Here is a 21,553-nt window from a genome sequence, read left to right on the forward strand (position 1 = left end):
TGGGGTGAACTAGCATCGTGGTGTTTGCCAAGGCTTCTTTGGTTTTGACGAAGGTGGCCGCGGCCTCTTCATCCCAGGTAATGTCCTTGCCCTTACCCGACATCAGGGTGAACGGGGGCACATGATTTGGGCTGCTGAGGGGAGGAAACGGTGGTAGAAATTCACCATACCCACGAATTCCTGCAGGCCTTTGGTTGTGTTGGGTCAGGGGAAATGGCGGACCACGTCTACCTTGGCAGGCAGAGGGGTTGACCCACCTCTAGTAATCCTGTGGCCTAGGAAGTCGATGGTGTCGAGTCCGAATGGGCATTTGGCTGGGTTGATTGTAAGGCCGAATTCGCTCAGTCGGGCGTAGAGTTGACAGAGGTGGGACAGATGCTCCTGAGGACTACTGCTGGCTATGAGGATGTCGTCCAAATAGATGAATGCAAAGTCCAGGACGCATCCCACCATGTCCATTAACTGCTGGAAAGTCTGTGCGGCATTCTTTAGGCCGAATGGCATTCGGAGGAATTCAAAAAGGCCGAACGGGGTGATGAGTGCTGTTTTCGGGATGTCGTCCGGATGTACTGGGATTTGATGGTATCCCTGGACGAGGTCTACCTTGGAAAGGGTCCTTGTGCCGTGTAGGTTTGCTGCAAAGTTTTGAATGTGCGGCACAGGGTAGCGGTCTGGCATCGTAGCCTCGTTCAGTCTGCGGTAGTCGCCGCATGGTCTCCAGCCCCCCTTGCCTTGGGCACCACGTGCAGTGGGGAGGCCCACGGGCTGTCGGACCGTTGTATGATCCCCAATTCCTCCACCTTCTTGAACTCCTCCTTCGCCAGTCGGAGCTTGTCCGGGGGGAGCCTTCGAGCACGGGCGTGGAGGGGTGGTCCCTGAGTCAGGATTTGCTACTGTACTCCGTGTCTGGGCATGGTTGCTGTGAACTGTGGCATCAGAACTGATGGGAAATCCGCCAGGACACTGCAGAATTCGTCGTCGGACGGCGTGATGGAGTCCAGGTGCGGGGCTGGCAACTTGGCTTCACACAGAGAGAACGTTTGAAAAGTCTTGGCGTGGACTAGTCGCTTCCCTTGCAGGTCGACCAGCAGGCTGTGGGCTCGTAGAAAATCCGTCCCAGGAGTGGTTGGGCCACGGCGGCCAGTGTGAAGTCCCACGTGAAACGGCTGGAGCTGAACTGTAGCCGCACCGTGTGGGTGCCATAGGTCCGTATTGTGCTGCCATTTGCGGCCCTCAGGGTGGGTCCCGTTTCTCTGTTGCGGGTGTTGTAACTCATTGGAGGTAAGACGCTGATCTCCGCTCCTGTGTCGACCAAAAAGTGGTGTCCCGACTGCTTGTCCCAGACAAACAGGAGGTTGGCCTGATGGCCAGCCACTGTAGCCATCAGCAGCGGCTGGGCCTTGGCGTTTCCCGGGAATTTGCAGGGTGGTCTACAGCGGTGGGCCTCTGTGCCCCACCGCTGGTGGTAGAAGCACCATTGTTCTTTGGGCTCTGCTGCCGGGCCTGGTCTGGTCTGCCGTTGGGCACGCGGCTTGGTGATCTGTGCGACGGACGCCCCTCTCTCTCTTTCCTGGCATTACACAGCACATCGGCCCGGGCCGCCACCTCCCGGGGGTCGCTGAAATCTGCGTCGGACAGCAGCAGGCATATGTCCTCGGGCGGTTGCTCTAGGAACGCCTGCTCAAACATGAGGCAGGGTTTGTGTCCTTCAGCCAGGACCAGCATTTTGTTCATTAATGCCGACGGTGGTCTGTCTCCCAAACCATCCACGTGCAGTAAGCGGGCAGCTCATTCACACCGTGAGAGTTCGAAAGTCCTTATGAGCAGGGCTTTGAATGCTGTGTATTTGCCGTCCTCCGGGGGCGACTGTATAAACTCCTCAACTTGTGCAGCTGTCTCCTGGTCGAGGGAGCTTAGCACGTAGTAGTAGCGAGTGGACTCCGAGGTTATCTGGCGAATGTGGAATTGTGCTTCTGCTTGCTTGAACCATAAGCGGAGCTGCAGCGTCCAGAAGCTTGGCAGTTTTAACGAAACTGCATGAACAGATGCGGCGTCGGTCATCTCTGGTCCAAATATCGTTTGGGCCGTCGGGGTCACCAATTGTAGCAGTGTGAAAGATTATATATTGGGTCTCAGGAACATAGAGGAGGCTGTACTGGGAGAACCGAGTACAATAGATCATCCTAACAGATGCACAGGTGAAGTGTTGCCTCACCTGGAAGGGTTGTTTGGGGCCCTGAATGGAAGTGAATGAACAGGTGCAGCATTTCTATTGCTTACAGGGAAATGTGTCAGAATGAAGACTAGTGCAGAGGGAGGAATGGACAAAGGAATCGTTAATCACTGTGGAAACAGAGAATGGGAGGGGGTGGAGGTAAAAGTATGTTTGGTGGTAGGATCTCACTGGAGTTGGCAGAAGTTACTGGAATCAAATCAAATTTAATTATCATTCAAACCATACATGGATACGGTGAACAAGACAGTATTCCTCTGGGACCCAGGAGCATATCATACATTCATAATACTGAGAGGGAGTAAAAAAACACACATATCATTATGCAGAAAAACACATGTATAGTCCAAGTCCCTGAGCGACATGCAAATTTATGGTACAGCTCCCGGCAATCCAGTCTGTTATTCCACCAATGAAACGCCGGAGGGCAGCATCAACAGAAGAGGCCGGCTCCTGAACGAGCACAGATGCCACAACATTTCCAATGTCACTCAGCTGAACTGCAGCTGCAGGCAAGCCTACGGCTTGAGGCCTAGTTCTCACTACAATGGAGGCCACACTGCTGCCTCGTCACCTGTCTCACCACCAAAGAAAGGAAACAGGCCTGTGGCATCTCACATTATCAACATCCAACAGGATCTTGCGATCACAAGAGAACCGTCCAAAACAGTCAGTCATGGATACGCTGCACGCTGCTTTTGCATACCAACTTTGATGTTTTCAAGTAGCCGGCAGCAGCACGGACTACACCCAGGTCAGCTTCTCTGAACCTTCTTCAATCCAAGTGCCGACTTCTCCTTCTCCAACTCACCCTTTGGCTTCTCTTTCTCTGACCCAAGCGCTGACTTCTACTTCTCCAACACGTCCACTGGCTCCTTCGAAACCCCAGACAGCTGCTCTGAACACCGAACAGATCCCTGATGTGGTTACCTGCTGTACCCGTTGTTCTTGGAGTACAGTGAAAAAAAAAGGTGCACCTTTGGTTGGCCCCAGAGAGGCCACTGTCATCTTACTGGAAGTCAACCTGTGTCTCACACAGAATGATGTGTTGGACGCAGAGGCTCATGGGGTGGTAGGTGAGCACAAGAGGAACTCTATCCCTGTTAAGGTGGCTGGAAGATGGAGTGAGCGCTGATGTCCAGGAAATGGAGAAGATGCAGGTGAGGCCAATATCAATGGTGGAGCAAGGAACACACCTTTCTTTGAAGGAGGAGGACATTTCTGAAGCCCTGGAAAGAAAAGCCTCATCCTAGGAATAGATGTGGCAGAGATGAAGGGACTGAGAAAAGGGAATAGCATTTTTTCAGGAGGTAGGGTGGGAAGAGGTATAGTCAAGATAGCTGTGGAAATCAGTAAGCAAATAAAAGATATCAGTAGACAGTTTGTCTCCAGAGATGGAAGTTGGAGTCAAAGTTGATGAAATTGATGAGCTCTGCATGGGTGCATGAAGCAGCGCCATTGCAATTGTCACAGTAGTACAGGAAGAATTGGGGAGCATGACTAGGGACGGCTTGGAACATGGACTGTTCTACATAGCCAAGGAAAAGTTAGGCAGAGCTGGGACCCATGGGAGTGCCATGGCATCCAGAAATGAGGCACTGGTTAGTACCAGTTAGACCAATTGCTGTCTATGTTGTTGTAACATTGGCTATAGTGGAGTTTGCTTGATAAGCAGCCTCACCCTGTGGAAGAAAGTTCTTCTGTCTTCTCACTTCATTCTGATCACCTCTTTACAAGAAGAATGTGGCTACTATAGAGAGAGTGCAGAGGAAATTCACAAGGATGTTGCTGGGTTGGAGAGCTTGCCTTATGACAATACATTGAATGAACTTGGCCTTTTCTCCTTGGAGCAATGGAGGATGAGAAGTGACCTGATAGAGCTGTATAAGATGATGAGAGGCATTGATCGTGCGGACAGCCAGAGGCTTTTTCCCAGGGCTGAAATGGCTAACACAAGGGGGCATTGTTTTAAGGTGCTTGGAAGTAGGTACAAGGGGGATGTCAGAGATAAGTTTTTCACACAGAGAGTGGTGGGTGAATGCACTGCCAGCAAAGGTGGTAGAGGTGGATACCATAGGGGACTCCTAGATAGGTACTTGGAGGTTAGGAAAATAGAGGCTATGCAGTAGGGAAATTCTAGGCAGTTTCTAGAGTAGGGTACATGGTCGGCACAACGTTGTGGGCCGAAGGGCCTGTAATATGCTGCAGATTTCTATGTTTCAATTTTCATGCCATCACGTTGGAGGCTACCCAGACGGAATATAAGGTGTTGTTCCTCCAACCTGAGTGTGGCTTCATCTTTATTCCACGTCCCATTCCCATTCTAATATGTCTATCCACAGCCTCCTCTACCGTAAAGATGAAGCCACACTCAGATTGGAGGAACACCACCTTATATTCCGTCTGGGTAGCCTCCAACCTGATGGCATGAACATTGACTTCTCAAACTTCCGCTAATGCCCCACCTCCCCCTCGTACCCCATCCGTTTTTTATATATCTATATAGACACATTCTTTCTCTCTCTCTCCTTTTTCTCCCTCTGTCCCTCTCACTATACCCCTTGGCCATCCTCTGGGTTTCCCCCCTCCCCCTTTCTTTCTCCCTAGGCCTCCTGTCCCATGATCCTTTCATATCCCTTTTGCCAATCACCTGTCCAGCTCTTGGCTCCATCCCTCCCCCTCCTGTCTTCTCCTATCATTTCGGATCTCCCCCTCCCCCTCCCAATTTCAAATCTCTTACTAGCTCTTCCTTCAGTTAGTCCTGACCAAGGATCTCGGGCTGAAACGTCGACTGTACCTCTTCCTCGAGATGCTGCGTGGCCTGCTGCGTTCACCAGCAACTTTTATGTGTTTTGCTTGAAATCCCAGCATCTGCAGAATTCCTCGTCTAATGCTTAGTATTCTGTTTACCAGCTGCTATAGTGGTGATGATTTGATAATAAGTAAGTTTTATTTCTCTATCCGATAGTTAATGCAAGTCAGATGTTTGTAGAAGAAGAAGAATGGATTGTTGACTACAATATCAGCATCCATATTTACCTGAACAGGTTGGGCATAGTGATAATGGCCCAAAGTTAATGGAATTCACTGGTATTTTTTCAGTATTAGTCCAGCAATTAAGAGGTATATGTTTAAACATGAGTTTTAAAGATTACCTTTATTTATCACATGTACATCAAAACATAAAATGAAATGCATTGTTTGTGTCAAATTAAGTTAGTGAAGATTATGCTGGGGGCTGCTTGAAAGTTTCGCCACGCTTCCGATGCCAAGCAGAGCATGCCCACAGTGCACTAACCCTAACATCTTTGGAGTATGGGAGGAAACTAGAGCAACTGGGTGGAAACCCACATGGTCATGGGGAGAATGTACAAACTCCTTACAGACAGTGGCAGGAATTGAAACCGGGTCGGTGATTGGTGATCGCTGGTGCTGTAATCATTTAACACTTACGATTATACTGCTGTGATGCCCCAGACTCTCTCGCTACCCAAACAGGACCACTCCACCATTAACTTAAGCTACTCCCTACTTCTGCCAATATAGGAACTAGTTCCATTTGTTCGTTAACTGTCCATATAAAACGTTACTGCATTAGCTTTAACTGGATCTGTACAATGTCCAGCTCTGCAGTTGAAAGGGGTTTAGGTTGTAATTGTAGTTAACTGTGTTGAAAACTACTAAACAGTCCAAAATAATCAGCTTTCTTAATTAGAAGTGAGTTTCAACTAGGTAACTTTTTTTTAGGCCCTCCTTTGGGATTGGGAAAAGCTTGCTTCAACTCCAGTTCTATTGGATCTGGGGTATTGAATTGAATTGACTTTATTACTTACATCTTTCATATACATGAGGAGTAAATATCTTTACGTTACATCTCCAGCTAAATGTGCAATGTGTAATTTATAGTAACTTATAATAAATATTATGTACAACGAGATAGTCAATATAACATAGAAATGCAGTTGTGTCAGCATGAAATAAGCAGTCTGATGGCCTGGTGGAAGAAGCTGTCCTGGAGCCTGTTGGTCCTGGCTTTTATGCTGCGGTACCGTTACCCAGATGGTAGCAGCTGGAACAGTTTGTGGGGTTGGGGTGACTTGGGTCCGCAATGATCCTTCGGGCCCTTTTTACACACCTGTCTTTGTAAATATGCTGTATAGTGGAAAGTTCATATCTACAGATGCATTGGGCTGTCCGCACCACTCTCTGCAGAATCCTGCGATTAAGAGAGGTACAGTTCCCATACCAGGCAGTGATGCAGCCAGTCAGGGTGCTCTCAATTGTGCCCCTATAACAAGTTCTTAGGAATTGGGGGCCAGTTCCAAACTTCTTCAACCATCTGAGGCGAAAGAGGCACTGTTGTGCCTTTTTCACCACACAGCTAGTGTGTACAGACCACATAAGCTCCTTGATGATGTTTATGCCAAGGAATTTAAAGCCGTTCACCCTCTCAACCCCAGATTCACTGACGTCAATAGAGGCTAGTCTGTCTCCATTCCTCCTGTAATCCACAACCAGCTCCTTTGTTTTTGCAACATTGAGGGAGAGGGTGACACCACTGTGTCAGGGTGATGACTTTTTTTCTCTGTAGGCTGCCTCATTATTATTTGAGATTAAGCAAATCAGTGCAGTGTTGTCAGCAAATTTAATTAGCAGATTGGAGCTGTGAGTGGCAACAGTCATGGATATACAGAGAGTAAAGGAGGGGGCACAGTAGACAGCTCTGAGGGGCACCTATGTTGAGGTTCAGAGGGGCAGAGGTGAGGGAGGCCACTCCTATCACCTACCGGCAATCGGACAGGAAGTCCAGGATCCAGCTACACAATGCAAAGTGAAGGCTGAGGTCTCTGAGCTACTTGTCGAGCCTGGAGGGAATTATGGTGTTCAGTGCTGAACTGTAGTCCAAGAATAGCATTCTCACATAAGCATCCCTCCTCTCCAAGTGTGTAAGGACATTATGTAGAGCTGTGGCTATTGGGTTATCTGTCGATCAGTTGCGTCGGTAGGCAAATTGTAGGGAGTCCAGGGTGGGTGGCAGCAAGTTCCGATGTAATCCTTGACCAGCCTCTGAAAGCATTTGCTTATTATTGAGGTGAGTGCAACAGGATGCCAGTCGTTCAGACATGTTACCTTGATCTTTTTAGGTAACGGAATAATGGTGGATGTTTTGAAGCAGAAGGGCACTCTACACTGGGAGAGGGAGAGATTTAAAATGTTGCAAACACGCCAGCCAGTTGTGCCATGCACACTGAGTACCCGCCCTGGGATGGCATCCGGTCCCGGAGCCTTGCGACTGTCCATTCATTGGAAGCACTTGCGTACTTCAGCCTCAGAGATGACCACGGGGCAGGTTGCTTTAGCGGCTCTCCTCAGCGACATCGAATGGAGCGTAAAAAAGATTTAGCTCGTCTGGGAGAGAGGCAGTGATTTTGGAAACTCTACTGCGTTTAGCTTTGAAGTCTGCTGAGCCTGTGTGGTAATCCACAGACTGGGTCTGGAGCTGCTTGGCAGGGCTTGTGGGTAGAATGTTTGGGAGGACTGCATTAATGTCCTGGTGCATTCTTTCTTCGAATTGTGCTCTCACGAGTTGCTAAGAAGATCCTCTCGTTTTTATACTGGGGTACAGAAAAGTAGATATCTGATGTCCAGCATGCGTGCAACGTGGGCTGCCATTCAGATCCCAATGAATGTCATAAGTGCCTCAGGCCTGAGAGGGGAAGTGCCAACTGGACAACTGGCAGCTATATTATAGTATTATAACTGACACCATGATATTGGCAAACGAGCAGCCAACTGGACAGGTAGGTCAGCTAAAAAGTAAAATGGTTGTAAAAAATTTCCATTGGAAGGTCCAGTTACAAACAAGAGAAAATCTGCAGATGCTGGAAATTCAGCCGTCCTGATGAAGGGTCTTGGCTGAAACATTGACTGTATCCTTTTCCACAGATGCAGCCTGGCCTGCTGAGTTCCTCCAGGATTTTGTGTGCATCCCATTGAAAGGTCATCTGTTTCACATTAACTCTGCCTGCTTTTGTTTCTCTGACTAACAGAAGACTAAAAAGAGCATTGTGTAAAATTACTGATGCATGACTAATACTGTAAACGGAAATGGAGCTCTCCTGGGGAAGTTTTTCATCTCTGACAGACCATAAACTGTGATTTCTAAATACTAACCAATCATCACTCCCTGCCTCCAGGAAGAGAACAGGTTCAGCTTCTTATCAATAGTATTACCCTCCAGGATACACTCCTTTATTTACAATCTTCAAAAATAGCCTTATGACGCACTAAATAATTTCTGTCAAGTATCTCCAACCTTTTAAAAAGGACTTCATAATGAAGCTTTGAAAGGTGTGAGAAGTTAGCAGTTGAAGGCACTTCACTTGCATAATGGAGCGAAGACAGAATTTCCACTTTTTTCTCTTTGTTGCATGTTTAGGTAAGTCCTCAAATGTATATGGTTATATAACATTGAACCCTGACGTGGTATTATAACTTAATATTCATCCTTCTCATAGTTTCTGAAGAAAATATCAATTAAGTGGTATCTGTTTACTGGAGAGGGAGAAAAGCTGAGCTGGATGCTACTGCAAAGCTGGTAATGGCAGATTATGAGGTAATTTTGTTTAGAGTTTGGAACGATGTAAGAACATGCTGAAAAAAATCAGATGAAAATACTGAGATGAGAAAATCCGAGGAAGAACAGGAGAAGCTTTATGATATCATACTAACAATAAACTTATGGACCCCTAGTTTATTCCTCCTGTAGTCAATATCAGCAGTCTTTGGTTTTGCTGACATTGAGTGAGAGGTTGGTTTTCATTGATTTTGTTCTATTTCTTTGATCTACTGTGAATGCCTGCAAGAAAATTAGTCTCATTAGTCTCATAGTGACATATATGTAATTTAATAATAAATTTACTTTGAACTTTGTTATCAGGCTACTTTTACTAGTAAGAATAAAACCAACAGCAGATATGCAAGCACACAAAGCAGCTTCATAGTATCTTATGACAGCAGAGCCAATATTCTATCTTAATTTTTGCAGAGATGTTGTAACTCTGATAACACTTGAGATCAATGTGCAACAGTGAAAATTGTCATCAAAGAGAGATGGTTGCAAGAAAGAAACTAAAACATAAATTAAGATTATCATTGGGAGATTATTGATTGTATCAGGGAAGTTAAGGAACAATATCACTGCATAACACTGCAAGATGTTTTATCACTTTACATCCTTTGTGAAAGAAAATGCCAAGCATTGAAATACAACAAAAATAAGGGGCAAAATGTGCATTTGTCAGTCTTATTACACTTGTCCTAATATGCTTGCAGATTCAGATTACATTGCATTTTAAAAAGAATATACTTTTCAAAGCTTTCTATGGGTTTCCAAGTACAGGGTTATTAATTGCCTTTTTCCTCTGTGAATATGAAGATATGTAAACTAAGCTTTGGTCTATATGGTTACTATAGCATTTCAGAAAGTGATAAAGTCTCATAGATTCAAGAAGAGCATGTTCACTTAGTGAAGTGGAGGGCAATGTGAAAAGAATCTTCTTGAATTTGCAAGATAGCTGAATAGTTTTCCAACAGACGCAGTATTGGATTGGTTCTTCTTTATTGTACCTGTAAAGGAGTTGAATCACACTTATCGACTGCTCCTTCCTTATAGCTTGTATATCTGGTGTTCATTTTACTCATAATACAAAAACTGTATTTATTTATAATTTGTTACTGCCTTTGATACCACAAAACATCTCCTGTTTTGCTTTGGATTTCCAGTAACTGCAGAACTTCCTGTGTTTATGATATGTTGTTCCCTCTGTTGCTTCCTCATCTCTTTTACAGTACCTCAATTGATTTTAGCCTTTCTTCACATCGTTTGATGTTTTAACAAAGTATTGATTCACAGTCACACACAATCAGGAGGGTTGTCAGTTTTAAGAATATTAATGGGACATTAATATTCCCCCTCCCCCCTTGACATTCACTCCCAAAGGGACCAGAAACCATCTAAATCCTCAGGACCTCCGGATGAGGTTACAGAGTACCTGGAGGCATATGAAAAGATAGGCAGAACTCAGCAAGGATTCCTTAAAGGAAAATCCTGCCTGACAAACCTATTACAATTTTTTGAGGAAATTACAAGTAGGCTAGACAAGGGAGATGCAGTGGATGTTGTATATTTGGATTTTCAGAAGGCCCTTGACAAGGTGCCACACATGAGGCTACTTAACAAGATAAGAGCGCATAGAATTACAGAAAAGTTACATACGTGGATAGAGCGTTGGCTGATTGGCAGGAAACAGAGAGTGGGAATAAAGGGATCCTATTCTGGTTGGCTGCCGGTTACCAGTGGTGTTCCACAGGGGTCCATGTTGGGGCCATTTCTTTTTACATTGTACATCAACGATTTGGATTATGGAATAGATGGCTTTGTGGCTAAGTTTGCTGACGATACGAAGATAGGGTGGAGGGGCTGGTAGTGCTGAGGAAACGGACAGTCTGCAGAGAGACTTGGATAGATTGGAAGAATGGGCAAAGAAGTGGCAAATGAAATACAATGTTGGAAAGTGTATTGTTATGCACTTTGGCAGAAGAAATGAACGGGCAGACTATTATTTAAATGGGTTAAGAATTCAAAGTTCTGAGCTGCAACGGGACTTGGGAGTCCTCGTACAGGATACCCTTAAGGTTAACCTCCAAGTTGTGTCGGTGGTGAAGAAGGTGAATGCAATGTTGGCATTCATTTCTAGAGGAATAGAGTATAGGAGCAGGGATGTGATGTTGAGGCTCTATAAGGCGCTGGTTAGACCTCACTTGGAGTACCATCGGCAGTTTTGATGTCCTTATTTAAAAAAGGACGTACTGACGTTGGAGGGGGTACATAGAAGATTCACTAGAATGATTCCGGGAATGAGAGGGTTAAAATATGAGGAACGTTTGTCCGCTCTTGGACTGTATTCCTTGGAGTTTAGAAGAATGAAGGGAGACCTCATAGAAACATTTCGAATGTTGAAAGGCATGGACAGAGTGGATGTGGCAAAGTTGTTTCCCATGATTGGGGAGTCTAGTACAAAAGGGCATGACTTAAGGATTGTAGGGCACCCATTCAGAACAGAAATACGAAGAAATTTTTTTAGTCAGAGGGTGGTGAATCTATGGAATTTGTTGCCATTGGCAGCAGTGGAGCCCAAGTCATTGGGTGTATTTAAGGCAGAGATTGATAGGTATCTGTGCAGCCAGGGCATCAAAGGTTATGGTAAGAAGGCGGGGAGTGGGACTAAATGGGAGAATGGATCAGCTCATGATAAAATGGCAGAGCAGACTCAATGGGCCGAATGGCCGACTTCTGCTCCTTTGTCTTATGATCTTATGGACCTGGAAATGGATTTTAGAGCTGGTGGCTATGAAAGCTATTAATGAAACCTTTGAGAATTCCAAAGGATTTAGAATGCATCTTGTGGACTGAATAGTAGAAAATACACTCAATGACCACTTTATTAGGTACACTTGCACACATGCTCATTAATAGAAATAGCTAATTAGCCAATCGAAGACAGAACTCAATGTTTAAAAGCATGGTCAAGAGGTTCAATTGTTGTTCAGACCAAACATCAAAATGGCGAAAAACGTAATTTAAGTGACTTTGACTGCGAAATGATTATTCGTGCCTGATAGGATGGTTTGAGTATCTCAGAAACTGCTGATTTTCTGGGATTTTCATGCTCATTCTCTAGTGTTTATAGAGAATGGTGCAAAAAAAAAATCCAATGTGTGGGAATTCTGTGAACAAAAACACCTTGTTAATAGTAGAGGCCAGAGGAGATTGGCCAGGTTGGTTTAAGCTGATAGGAAAGTGACAGTAACTCAAATGACCACACGTTCAACAGTGGTGTGCATCTCTGAATGCACATGTTGAACCTTGAAGTGGATGGGCTACAGCAGCAGAAAACCACAAACATACGCTCAGTGTCCACTTTGTTACGTACAGGATGTACCTAATAAAGTGGCCACTGAATGTATAATTGTTCAAGTAGGGAAGGGTGGGAAGAGAGGATATTGATAAGCCAAGTGGGAAAATGGGAAAATGCTAGACCCACATAGTAGGGAAGTGATTAAAGATGCATACATCACAATGTTCTTTATTGACTATAGCTTGGCATTCAGTACTATCATCCACTCAAAACTAATCAATTACCTTCAAATTGTGGCCTCAAGACCTCCTTGCGCAATTGTACCCTTGATTCCCTCACTTGCAGATCCAGGTCAGTTCAGATTGGCAACATCTCTACAGTCTCCATCAGCACAGGTGTACCACAAGGATGTGTACTTAGCCCCCTGCTCTACTCACTCTACACTGATGACTGGGTGGCTGGGCACAGCTCCAGTGCCATATTTAAGTTTGCTGATGAGACCACTGTCAGCCAAATCAAAGGTGGAGGGAGATTGAAAATCTGGCTGAGTGGTGCCACAACAACAACCTCTTACTCAATGTCAGCAAGACCAGGGAGCTAATGATAGACTTCAGGAGAGGAAACCGGAGGTCCATGAGCCAGTCCTCACTGAGAGATCAAAGATAGAGGAGGACACTAACTTTAAACTCCTCAGTGACCCAGTGATATCATTTTAGAGGACCTGTCCTGGCCCAGCACATAAGATCAATAATGAAGAAGGCATGGCAGTGGTTCTATTTCCTTAGAAGTTTCTGAAGATTCAGCAAGACGTTTGATACTTTGACAAACTTCTATAGATGTGTGGTGGAGAGTATATTGATTGGTTTCATCATAGCCAGTGCCCTTGAATGAAAGATCAATGCCCTTGAACAGAAAATCCTAGAAAGAGTAGTGGATACTGTGCAGTCCATCACGTGCAAAGCCCTCCCTTCATTGAGCATATCTACACAGAGCGCTGTTGCAGGAAAGCAGCATCCACCATCAGGGACTCCACCACCCATGTCATTCTCTCTTCTCGTTGCTGCCATCAGGAGGAAGGTACAGGAGTCTCCTGACTCACAATGGGAACAGTTATATGACCATAAGACATAGGACCACAATTAGGCCATTAGGCCCATCGAGTCTCTTCTGCCATTTCTTCATGGCTGATCAATTTCTCTCTCAACCCCATTCTGCTGCCTTCTCCCAATAAACTTTTAAACCCTGACTAATCAAGAATATATCAACCTCCACTTTAAATACACCCAATGATCTGGCCTCAACATCTGTCTGTGGCAATGAATTCCATAGATTCACCACCCTCTGAAAAAGAAATTCTTCTTCACTTCCATTCTAAATGGGTGCCCCTCTATTCTGAAGTTTTGCCCTCTAGTCCTAAACCTTCCCACCTTGGGGAGCATTCTCACCACATTCACTTTATTGAGCCCTTTCAATGTTCAATAGGGTTCAATGAGATAGCTCCTTATTCTTTTAAATTCCGGTGAATAAAATACAGAGCCATGAAATGCTCTTTGATATTGTTGGCATTTTATTTCATCTTTTTCCACTTCTACGGCTTTTTCAGTTGCCTTCTACTGGTTTTATAGAAGTTTCCTAATCCTCCAAATGCCCACTAATTTTTGCTCTGTTATATGCCCTCTCTTTTGCTTTTATATTGGCTTTGACTTCCCTTTTCAGCTGCCTTTCAAATACTTCTTCTTTGGGATGCATCTATTCTGCACCTTCAGAATTTCTCCCAGAAACTCTGTCCATTGCTGCTCTGCCATCATCCCTACCAGTGTCCCCTTCCAATTAACTTTGGATGGCTTCTCTCTCATGCCTCGATAATTTCCTTTACTCTACTGTTATACTCATACATATGACTTTAACTTCTCTCTCTCAAACTGTAGGGTGAATTTTATCATTTTATGATCACTGTCTCCTAACGGTTCCTTTACCTTAAGCTCCCTAATCAAATTTGGTTCATTACTCAATACACAATCCAGAATCGCTGATCCACTAGTGGATGCAACCACAACCTGCTCTAAAAAACTACCTTGTACTGTATGCACTTACAAATTCTCTGTCTTGGGATCCAGCACCAACCTGATTTTCCCAATCTACCTGCATATTGGAATGCATCATGACCATCGTAACATTCCCCTTTTTATATGCTTTCTATCTCCTGTTGCAATTTGTAGCCCACATCCTGGCTGGTGTTTGGAGGCCTGTATACAACTCCTATCACAGACTTTTTAATCTTGCAGTTCCTTAACCCTGAAGGATTCTACATCTTCCAATCTTATGTTATCTCTTTCCAAGGATTTGATGTAATTTTTTTTATCAACAGTCACGCCTCCCACTCTGCCTACCTGCCTGTCTTTTCAATACAATGTTTACTCTTGGATCTTAAGCTCCCAACAAAAACCTTCTTTCAGCTATGACTCAGTGATGCCCACAACATCATACCTGCCAATCTCTAACTGTGCTACAAGATCATCTACTTTATTCCATATACTGCATGCATTTATATATAATACCTTCAGTCTTCTATACATCTCCTTCTTTTGGGTTTGTCCCCCTTTACCATTGCAATTCATCCCACTGACTGCAATTTTGTCCTATCATCTGCCTGTCCTTCCTGACAGTCCCACTACACACTGCTTCTGTTTGAAAACCAAAAGTCCTATCCTCCCCCTCACTCCAGTTCCCATCCTCCTGTCAAATTGGTTTAAGGTCTCCCGAATAGCTCTGGCAAACCTGCCCACAAGGATATTGGTCCGCCTCAGGTTCGGGTGTAAACCTACCCTTTTGCACAGGTCACATCTTCCCCAGAAGTGATCCTAATGATCCAGAAGTCTGAAACCCCACTCCATGCACCAGTTTCTCAACCATGCATTCATCTGCTGCATCATCCTATTCTCGCCCTCACTGGTGCATGGCACAGGCAGCAATTCAGAGATTGCCACATTGGAGGACATGTTTTTCAGCTTTCTACCCAACTCCCTAATTCTCTGTTCAGGACCTCCTTGTTTTCCCTACCTCTGTCATTGGTGCCAATACGTACCAAGGCTTCTGGCTGTTCACCCTCCCCTTTAGAATGTTGTGGACCTGATCTGAGACGTTCCTGACATTGGCAATTAGAAGGCAACATACCATCTGGGTGTCTCTATGGCATCCACGGAATATCGTGTCTACTCCTCTAACAATGGAATCCCCTATCATTACTGCACTCCTCTTCTCTCCCCTTTCTTTCTGAGCCACAGCACCAGACTCAGTACCAGAGACCCAGTCACTGCAGCTCCCCTGTGGAAGGTTTTCCCCTTTGACAGTATCCAAAATGGTATACTTATTATTGACGGGAACAGCCTCAGTACTGGCTGCCCAATTCCCTTGCATCTCCTGATAGCCAACCATTTCCCTGCCTCCCACAACTTAAGGGTGAGTACCTCCCTGTAGCTCCGATTTATCATCTCCTCAGTGTCCCATATGAACTGAAATTACCCCACAATCATTAGGCTCTTGAACCAGAAAGGATAATTTCACTCAACTTCACTTGCCCCGTTGCTGAAGTGTTCTCACAACCTATGGACTCGCTTTCAAGGACTCTTCATCTCCTGTTCTCAATATTTATGCTTGTTTATTTATTAATTACTATTATTGCTTTTTTCTTTCTTTCTGTATTTGCAAAGTCTTTTGCACACTGGTTGCCTGTCCTGTTGGTGCAGCATTACATTGATTCTATTATTGCTATTGGATTTATTGAGTATATCAACAAGAAGATTAATCAGGGGGTTGTATATGCTGACACACATACACTTTGATAATAAATTTACTTTGAACTTTAAAATCTTGAAACATTTGCAGCATTGGAAAAATTTCCATTTGTTGTTGTTATTAATACTTCCTGCCTAGAATGCCAGCTTCATATTGATAGTCATAAGCTGTAGACTTATATAACTCAGAAAGAGACTCTTCAGCCCAACACCTTAGCAGACCAAGGTGCCTTCTTGAGCTAGTCCCATTTCTCCACATCTATCCTCATAAACCTTTCCGATTCATGAACCTGTACAAAGGTCTTTTTGAAGGTTTTAATTGTAACCTCTGCCACTTTTTCTCCCATTTTCCTACTCTGGGTTCTGTGAAATACTTCTTCCTCATGTCCCCTTTAGTTCTTTGCCCTCTCATTTAAACCATTTCAATCCCCATTTCCTGGGAAAAAGACTGACCATCCATACTACTGAGACGGAAAATAGATTAGCCGATGTGAAATGGCAGAGCAGACTCGATGGACTAAATAGCCTAATTCTGCCTCTATATATTGTGGTTTTACGGTCTATCAATGTCTCTCACTGCTTATGTTAATAGTTTTGATTTTATGAATTTCCATTAGGTCAAGGCTCGACCTCTGGGTAAGATTGCGCCAACGTTTTCAAGTCATTGCTTAAAATGCACACTCTGTGGCTCTGCCAACATTCTTCTGAATGTTTACATCATTTTCTAGAGCTTCAACATACCTTTCCTAAACTATGGTGACCAGAAGTCCAGGTGAATTTTCCCAGTGTTTGGTAGAGGTGTGACATGATATTCCAGCACTTGCATTCTAATACTGAAGAACATACATTCAAGGTGAGAGGGGTGAAGCTCAAAGGAGGAGTGCAGGTCAAGATTTTTCATACAAGTTGTTTATACCACAAAAGCTTTTGTAGAAGAACAGGAATGAAAATAGAATGAAACGATGATCATAAAAAAAGAGAATATCTATCTCTGTGCCTTTGAATATGATAACATTTCTTTTTTTTTCAACTGTCCTTACAGCATTACTAAGCAGTGCAATACAAGCGCAAAATACAACAATTGGATCAAGCACAGGAACAAGTGAAGCAACATCCAGTGCATCAACAGAATCAAACTCGGGAAACACTGTATCAGTAAGTACAGCAATTGAATCAAGCACAGGAACAAGTGAAGCAACATCCAGTGCATCAGTTGGATCCAGCACAGGATCAGCTGTATCAACCTCCATTACAACAACAGAATCAAACACAGGTTCAGCTGTGTTAACAACCAGTGCTTTAACTGGGTCAAGCACAGGAACCGTGGTACCGACATCCAGTGCATCAACAGAATCAAGCTCCGAAAACACTGTATCAACTAGTACAATTGCATCAAGCACAGGAACAAATGAAGCAACATCCAGTGCATCAACTGGGTCAAGCACAGGATCAGCTGTATCAACTTCCATTACAAGAACAGAACGAAATACAGGATCAGCTGTATCAACACCCAGTGCCTTAATTGTATCAAGCACAGGAACAACAGTACCAATATCCAGTGCATCAACAGAATCAAGCTTGGGAATCACTGTATCGACGAGTACGTCAATTGGATCAAGCACAGGAACAGTGGTAACAGCATCCAGTGCCTCAACTGCATTAAGCACAACAACTGAAGCAACATCCATTGCATCAACAGAATCAAGCCCAGGAAGCACTGTATCAACAAGTACAATTGGATCAAACACAGGAACAAGTGAAGCAACATCCAGTGCATCAACTGGGTCAAACACAGGATCTGCAGTACCAACATCCAGTGCATCAACAGAATCAAGCCCAGGAAGCACTGTATCAGTAAGTACAGCAATTGGATCAAACACAGGAACAAGTGAAGCAACATCCAGTGCCCCAGCTGCGTCAAACACAGTATCAGATGTATCAACTTCCATAACAAAAACAGAACAAAACACAAGTTCACCTGTATCAACACCCAGTGCTTTAACTGAATCAAGCACAGGTACAATGGTAACAACATCCATTGCATCAACAGAATCAAATCCAGGAAGCACTGTACCAACAAGTACAACAATTGGAACAAACACAGGAACAAGTGAAGCAACATCCAGTGCATCAACTGGGTCAAACACAGGATCTGCAGTAACAACATCCAGTGCATCAACAGAATCAAGCCCAGGAAGTACTGTATCAACAAGTCCAACAATTGGATCAAGCACAGGAACACGTGAAGCAACATCCAGTGCATCAACTGGGTCAAGCACAGGATCAGCTGTATCAACTTCCTTTACAACAACAGAACTAAATACAGGATCAGCTATATCAACTTCCATTGCAACAACAGAACTAAACACAGGATCAGCCATATCAACACTGAGTGCCCTAACTGTATCAAGCACAGGAACAACAGTACCAACATCCAGTGCATCAACAGAATCAAGCTTGGGAATCACTGTATCGTCGGGTATGTCAATTGGATCAAGCACAGGAACAGTGGTAACAGCATCCAGTGCCTCAACGGCATTAAGCCCACCAAGTGAAGCAACATCCAGTGCATCAACAGAATCAAGCCCAGGAAGCACTGTATCAGTAAGTACAGCAATTGGATCAAACACAGGATCAAGTGAAGCAACATCCAGTGCATCAACTGGGTCAAGCACAGGATCAGCTGTATCAACCTCCATTACAACAACAGAACCAAACACAAGTTCCCCTGTATCAACACCCAGTGTTTTAACTGGGTCAAGCACAGATACAGTGGTAACAACATCCATTGCACCAACAGAACCAAGCTCCAAAAACGCTGTGTCATTGAGTACAACAATTGGATCAAACACAGGAACAAGTGAAGCAACATCCAGTGCATCAACTGGGTCAAACACAGGATCTGCAGTAACAACATCCAGTGCATCAACAAAATCAAGCCCAGGAAGCACTGTATCAGTAAATACAGCAATTGGATCAAACACAGGAACAAGTGAAGCAACATCCAGTGCCCCAGCTGCGTCAAACACAGGATCAGCTGTATCAACCTCCATTACAACAACAGAACCAAACACAAGTTCCCCTGTATCAACACCCAGTGTTTTAACTGGGTCAAGCACAGGTACAATGGTAACAACATCCAGTGCACCAACAGAACCAAGCTCCGAAAACACTGTATCATTGAGTACAACAATTGGATCAAGCACAGGAACAAGTCAAGCAACATCCAGTGCATCAACTGGGTCAAGCACAGGATCAGCTGTATCAACTTCCATTACAACAACAGAACTAAACACAGGATCAGCCGTATCAACACCGAGTGCCTTGACTGTATCGACCACAGGAACAACAGTACCAACATCCAGTGCCTCAACAGAATCAAGCTTAGGAATCACTGTATCGTCAGGTACGTCAATTGGATCAAGCACAGGAACAGTGGTAACAGCATTCAGTGCCTCAACTGCGTTAAGCACAACAAGTGAAGCAACATCCAGTGCATCAACAGAATCAAGCCCGGGAAGCACTGTACCAACAAGTCCAACAATTGGAACAAGCACAGGAACACGTGAAGCAACATACAGTGCATCAACTGGGTCAAGCACAGGATCAGCTGTATCAACTTCCTTTACAACAACAGAACTAAATACAGGATCAGCTATATCAACTTCCATTGCAACAACAGAACTAAACACAGGATCAGCCATATCAACACTGAGTGCCCTAACTGTATCAAGCACAGGAACAACAGTACCAACATCCAGTGCATCAACAGAATCAAGCTTGGGAATCACTGTATCGTCGGGTATGTCAATTGGATCAAGCACAGGAACAGTGGTAACAGCATCCAGTGCCTCAACGGCATTAAGCCCACCAAGTGAAGCAACATCCAGTGCATCAACAGAATCAAGCCCAGGAAGCACTGTATCAGTAAGTACAGTAATTGGATCAAACACAGGAACAAGTGAAGCAACATCCAGTGCCCCAGCTGCGTCAAGCCTAGGATCAGCTGTATCAACCTCTATTACAACAACAGAACCAATCACAAGTTCACCTGTATCAACACCCAGTGTTTTAACTGGGTCAAGCACAGATATAGTGGTAGCAACATCCATTGCACCATCAGAACCAAGCTCCGAAATCACTGTATCATTGAGTACAACAATTGGATCAAGCACAGGAACAAGTGAAGCAACATCCAGTGCATCAACTGGGTCAAGCACAGGATCAGCTGTATCAACTTCCTTTATAACAACAGAACTAAACACAGGATCAGCCGTATCAACACCGAGTGCCTTAACTGTATTGAGCACAGGAACAACAGTACCAACATCCAGTGCATCAACAGAATCAAGCTTGGGAATCACTGTATCGTCGGGTACGTCAATTGGATCAAGCACAGGAACAGTGGTAACAGCATCCAGTGCCTCAACTGCATTAAGCACAAGTGAAGCAACATCCAGTGCATCAACAGAATCAAGCCTGGGAAGCACTGTATCAACAAGTCCAACAATTGGAACAAACACAGGAACAAGTGAAGCAACATCCAGTGCATCAACTGGGTCAAACACAGGATCTGCAGTAACGCCATCCAGTGCATCAACGGAATCAAGCCCAGGAAGCACTGTATCAGTAAATACAGCAATTGGATCAAACACAGGAACAAGTGAAGCAACATCCAGTGCCCCAACTGGGTCAAGCACAGGATCAGCTGTATCAACCTCCATTACAACAACAGAACCAAACAAAAGTTCCCCTGTATCAACACCCAGTGTTTTAACTGGGTCAAGCAAAGGTACAATGGTAACAACATCCAGTGCACCAACAGAACCAAGCTCCGAAAACACTGTATCATTGAGTACAACAATTGGATCAAACACAGGAACAAGTGAAGCAACATCCAGTGCATCAACTGGGTCAAGCACAGGATCTGCTGTATCAACTTCCATTACAACAACAGAACTAAACACAGGATCAGCCGTATCAACACCGAGTGCCTTGACTGTATCGACCACAGGAACAACAGTACCAACATCCAGTGCCTCAACAGAATCAAGCTTAGGAATCACTGTATCGTCGGGTACGTCAATTGGATCAAGCACAGGAACTGTGGTAACAGCATCCAGTGCCTCAACTGCATTAAGCACAAGTGAAGCAACATCCATTGCATCAACAGAATCAAGCCCGGGAAGCACTGTACCAACAAGTCCAACAATTGGAACAAACACAGGAACAAGTGAAGCAACATCCAGTGCATCAACTGGGTCAAACACAGGATCTGCAGTAACGCCATCCAGTGCATCAACGGAATCAAGCCCAGGAAGCACTGTATCAGTAAATACAGCAATTGGATCAAACACAGGAACAAGTGAAGCAACATCCAGTGCCCCAGCTGCGTCAAGCACAGGATCAGCTGTATCAACCTCCATTACAACAACAGAACCAAACACAAGTTCCCCTGTATCAACACCCAGTGTTTTAACTGGGTCAAGCACAGATACAGTGGTAGCAACATCCATTGCACCAACAGAACCAAGCTCCGAAATCACTGTATCATTGAGTACAACAATTGGATCAAGCACAGGAACAAGTGAAGCAACATCCAGTGC

General features: G+C 44.5%; 2 protein-coding genes and 1 long non-coding RNA gene across 3 annotated transcripts in view; 2 read left to right on the forward strand and 1 right to left on the reverse strand.

Moving 5' to 3' along the window:
• The window catches only part of LOC134347478 (uncharacterized), a 97,060-nt gene that overhangs the window by 57,282 nt on the left and 18,225 nt on the right, over positions 1–21,553 (reverse strand). The window lies entirely within an intron of this gene.
• Positions 17,666–19,429, forward strand: LOC134348802 (mucin-22-like). The gene is made up of 2 exons (XM_063052605.1): positions 17,666–18,854; positions 19,046–19,429. The coding sequence occupies exons 1-2, from the start codon at positions 17,970–17,972 to the stop codon at positions 19,427–19,429; spliced, it is 1,269 nt and encodes a 422-aa protein (XP_062908675.1). The 5' UTR covers positions 17,666–17,969.
• On the forward strand, positions 19,752–21,538 carry LOC134347754 (uncharacterized). The gene is made up of 3 exons (XM_063050160.1): positions 19,752–19,821; positions 20,203–21,359; positions 21,419–21,538. Exons 1-3 carry the CDS (start codon positions 19,752–19,754, stop codon positions 21,536–21,538), a joined length of 1,347 nt encoding a protein of 448 aa, XP_062906230.1.

The sequence above is a fragment of the Mobula hypostoma genome, chromosome 6 (genome assembly GCF_963921235.1).
Source record: "Mobula hypostoma chromosome 6, sMobHyp1.1, whole genome shotgun sequence".
In the NCBI taxonomy this organism is placed as follows: Eukaryota; Metazoa; Chordata; class Chondrichthyes; order Myliobatiformes; family Myliobatidae; genus Mobula; species Mobula hypostoma.

Bases quoted from the DNA above. Each gene is read 5' to 3' on its own strand.
- LOC134347754 (XM_063050160.1), top strand. From the start codon at position 19,752: ATGTCAATTGGATCAAGCACAGGAACAGTGGTAACAGCATCCAGTGCC. The intron at 19,822-20,202 runs GTGAAGCAACAT...TTATAACAACAG, and splicing joins AACGGCATTAAGCCCACCAA to AACTAAACACAGGATCAGCC. The intron at 21,360-21,418 runs GTATCAACCTCC...ATCAACACCCAG, and splicing joins CGTCAAGCACAGGATCAGCT to TGTTTTAACTGGGTCAAGCA.
- LOC134348802 (XM_063052605.1), top strand. From the start codon at position 17,970: ATGGTAACAACATCCATTGCATCAACAGAATCAAATCCAGGAAGCACT. The intron at 18,855-19,045 runs GTAACAACATCC...ATCAACACCCAG, and splicing joins GGTCAAACACAGGATCTGCA to TGTTTTAACTGGGTCAAGCA.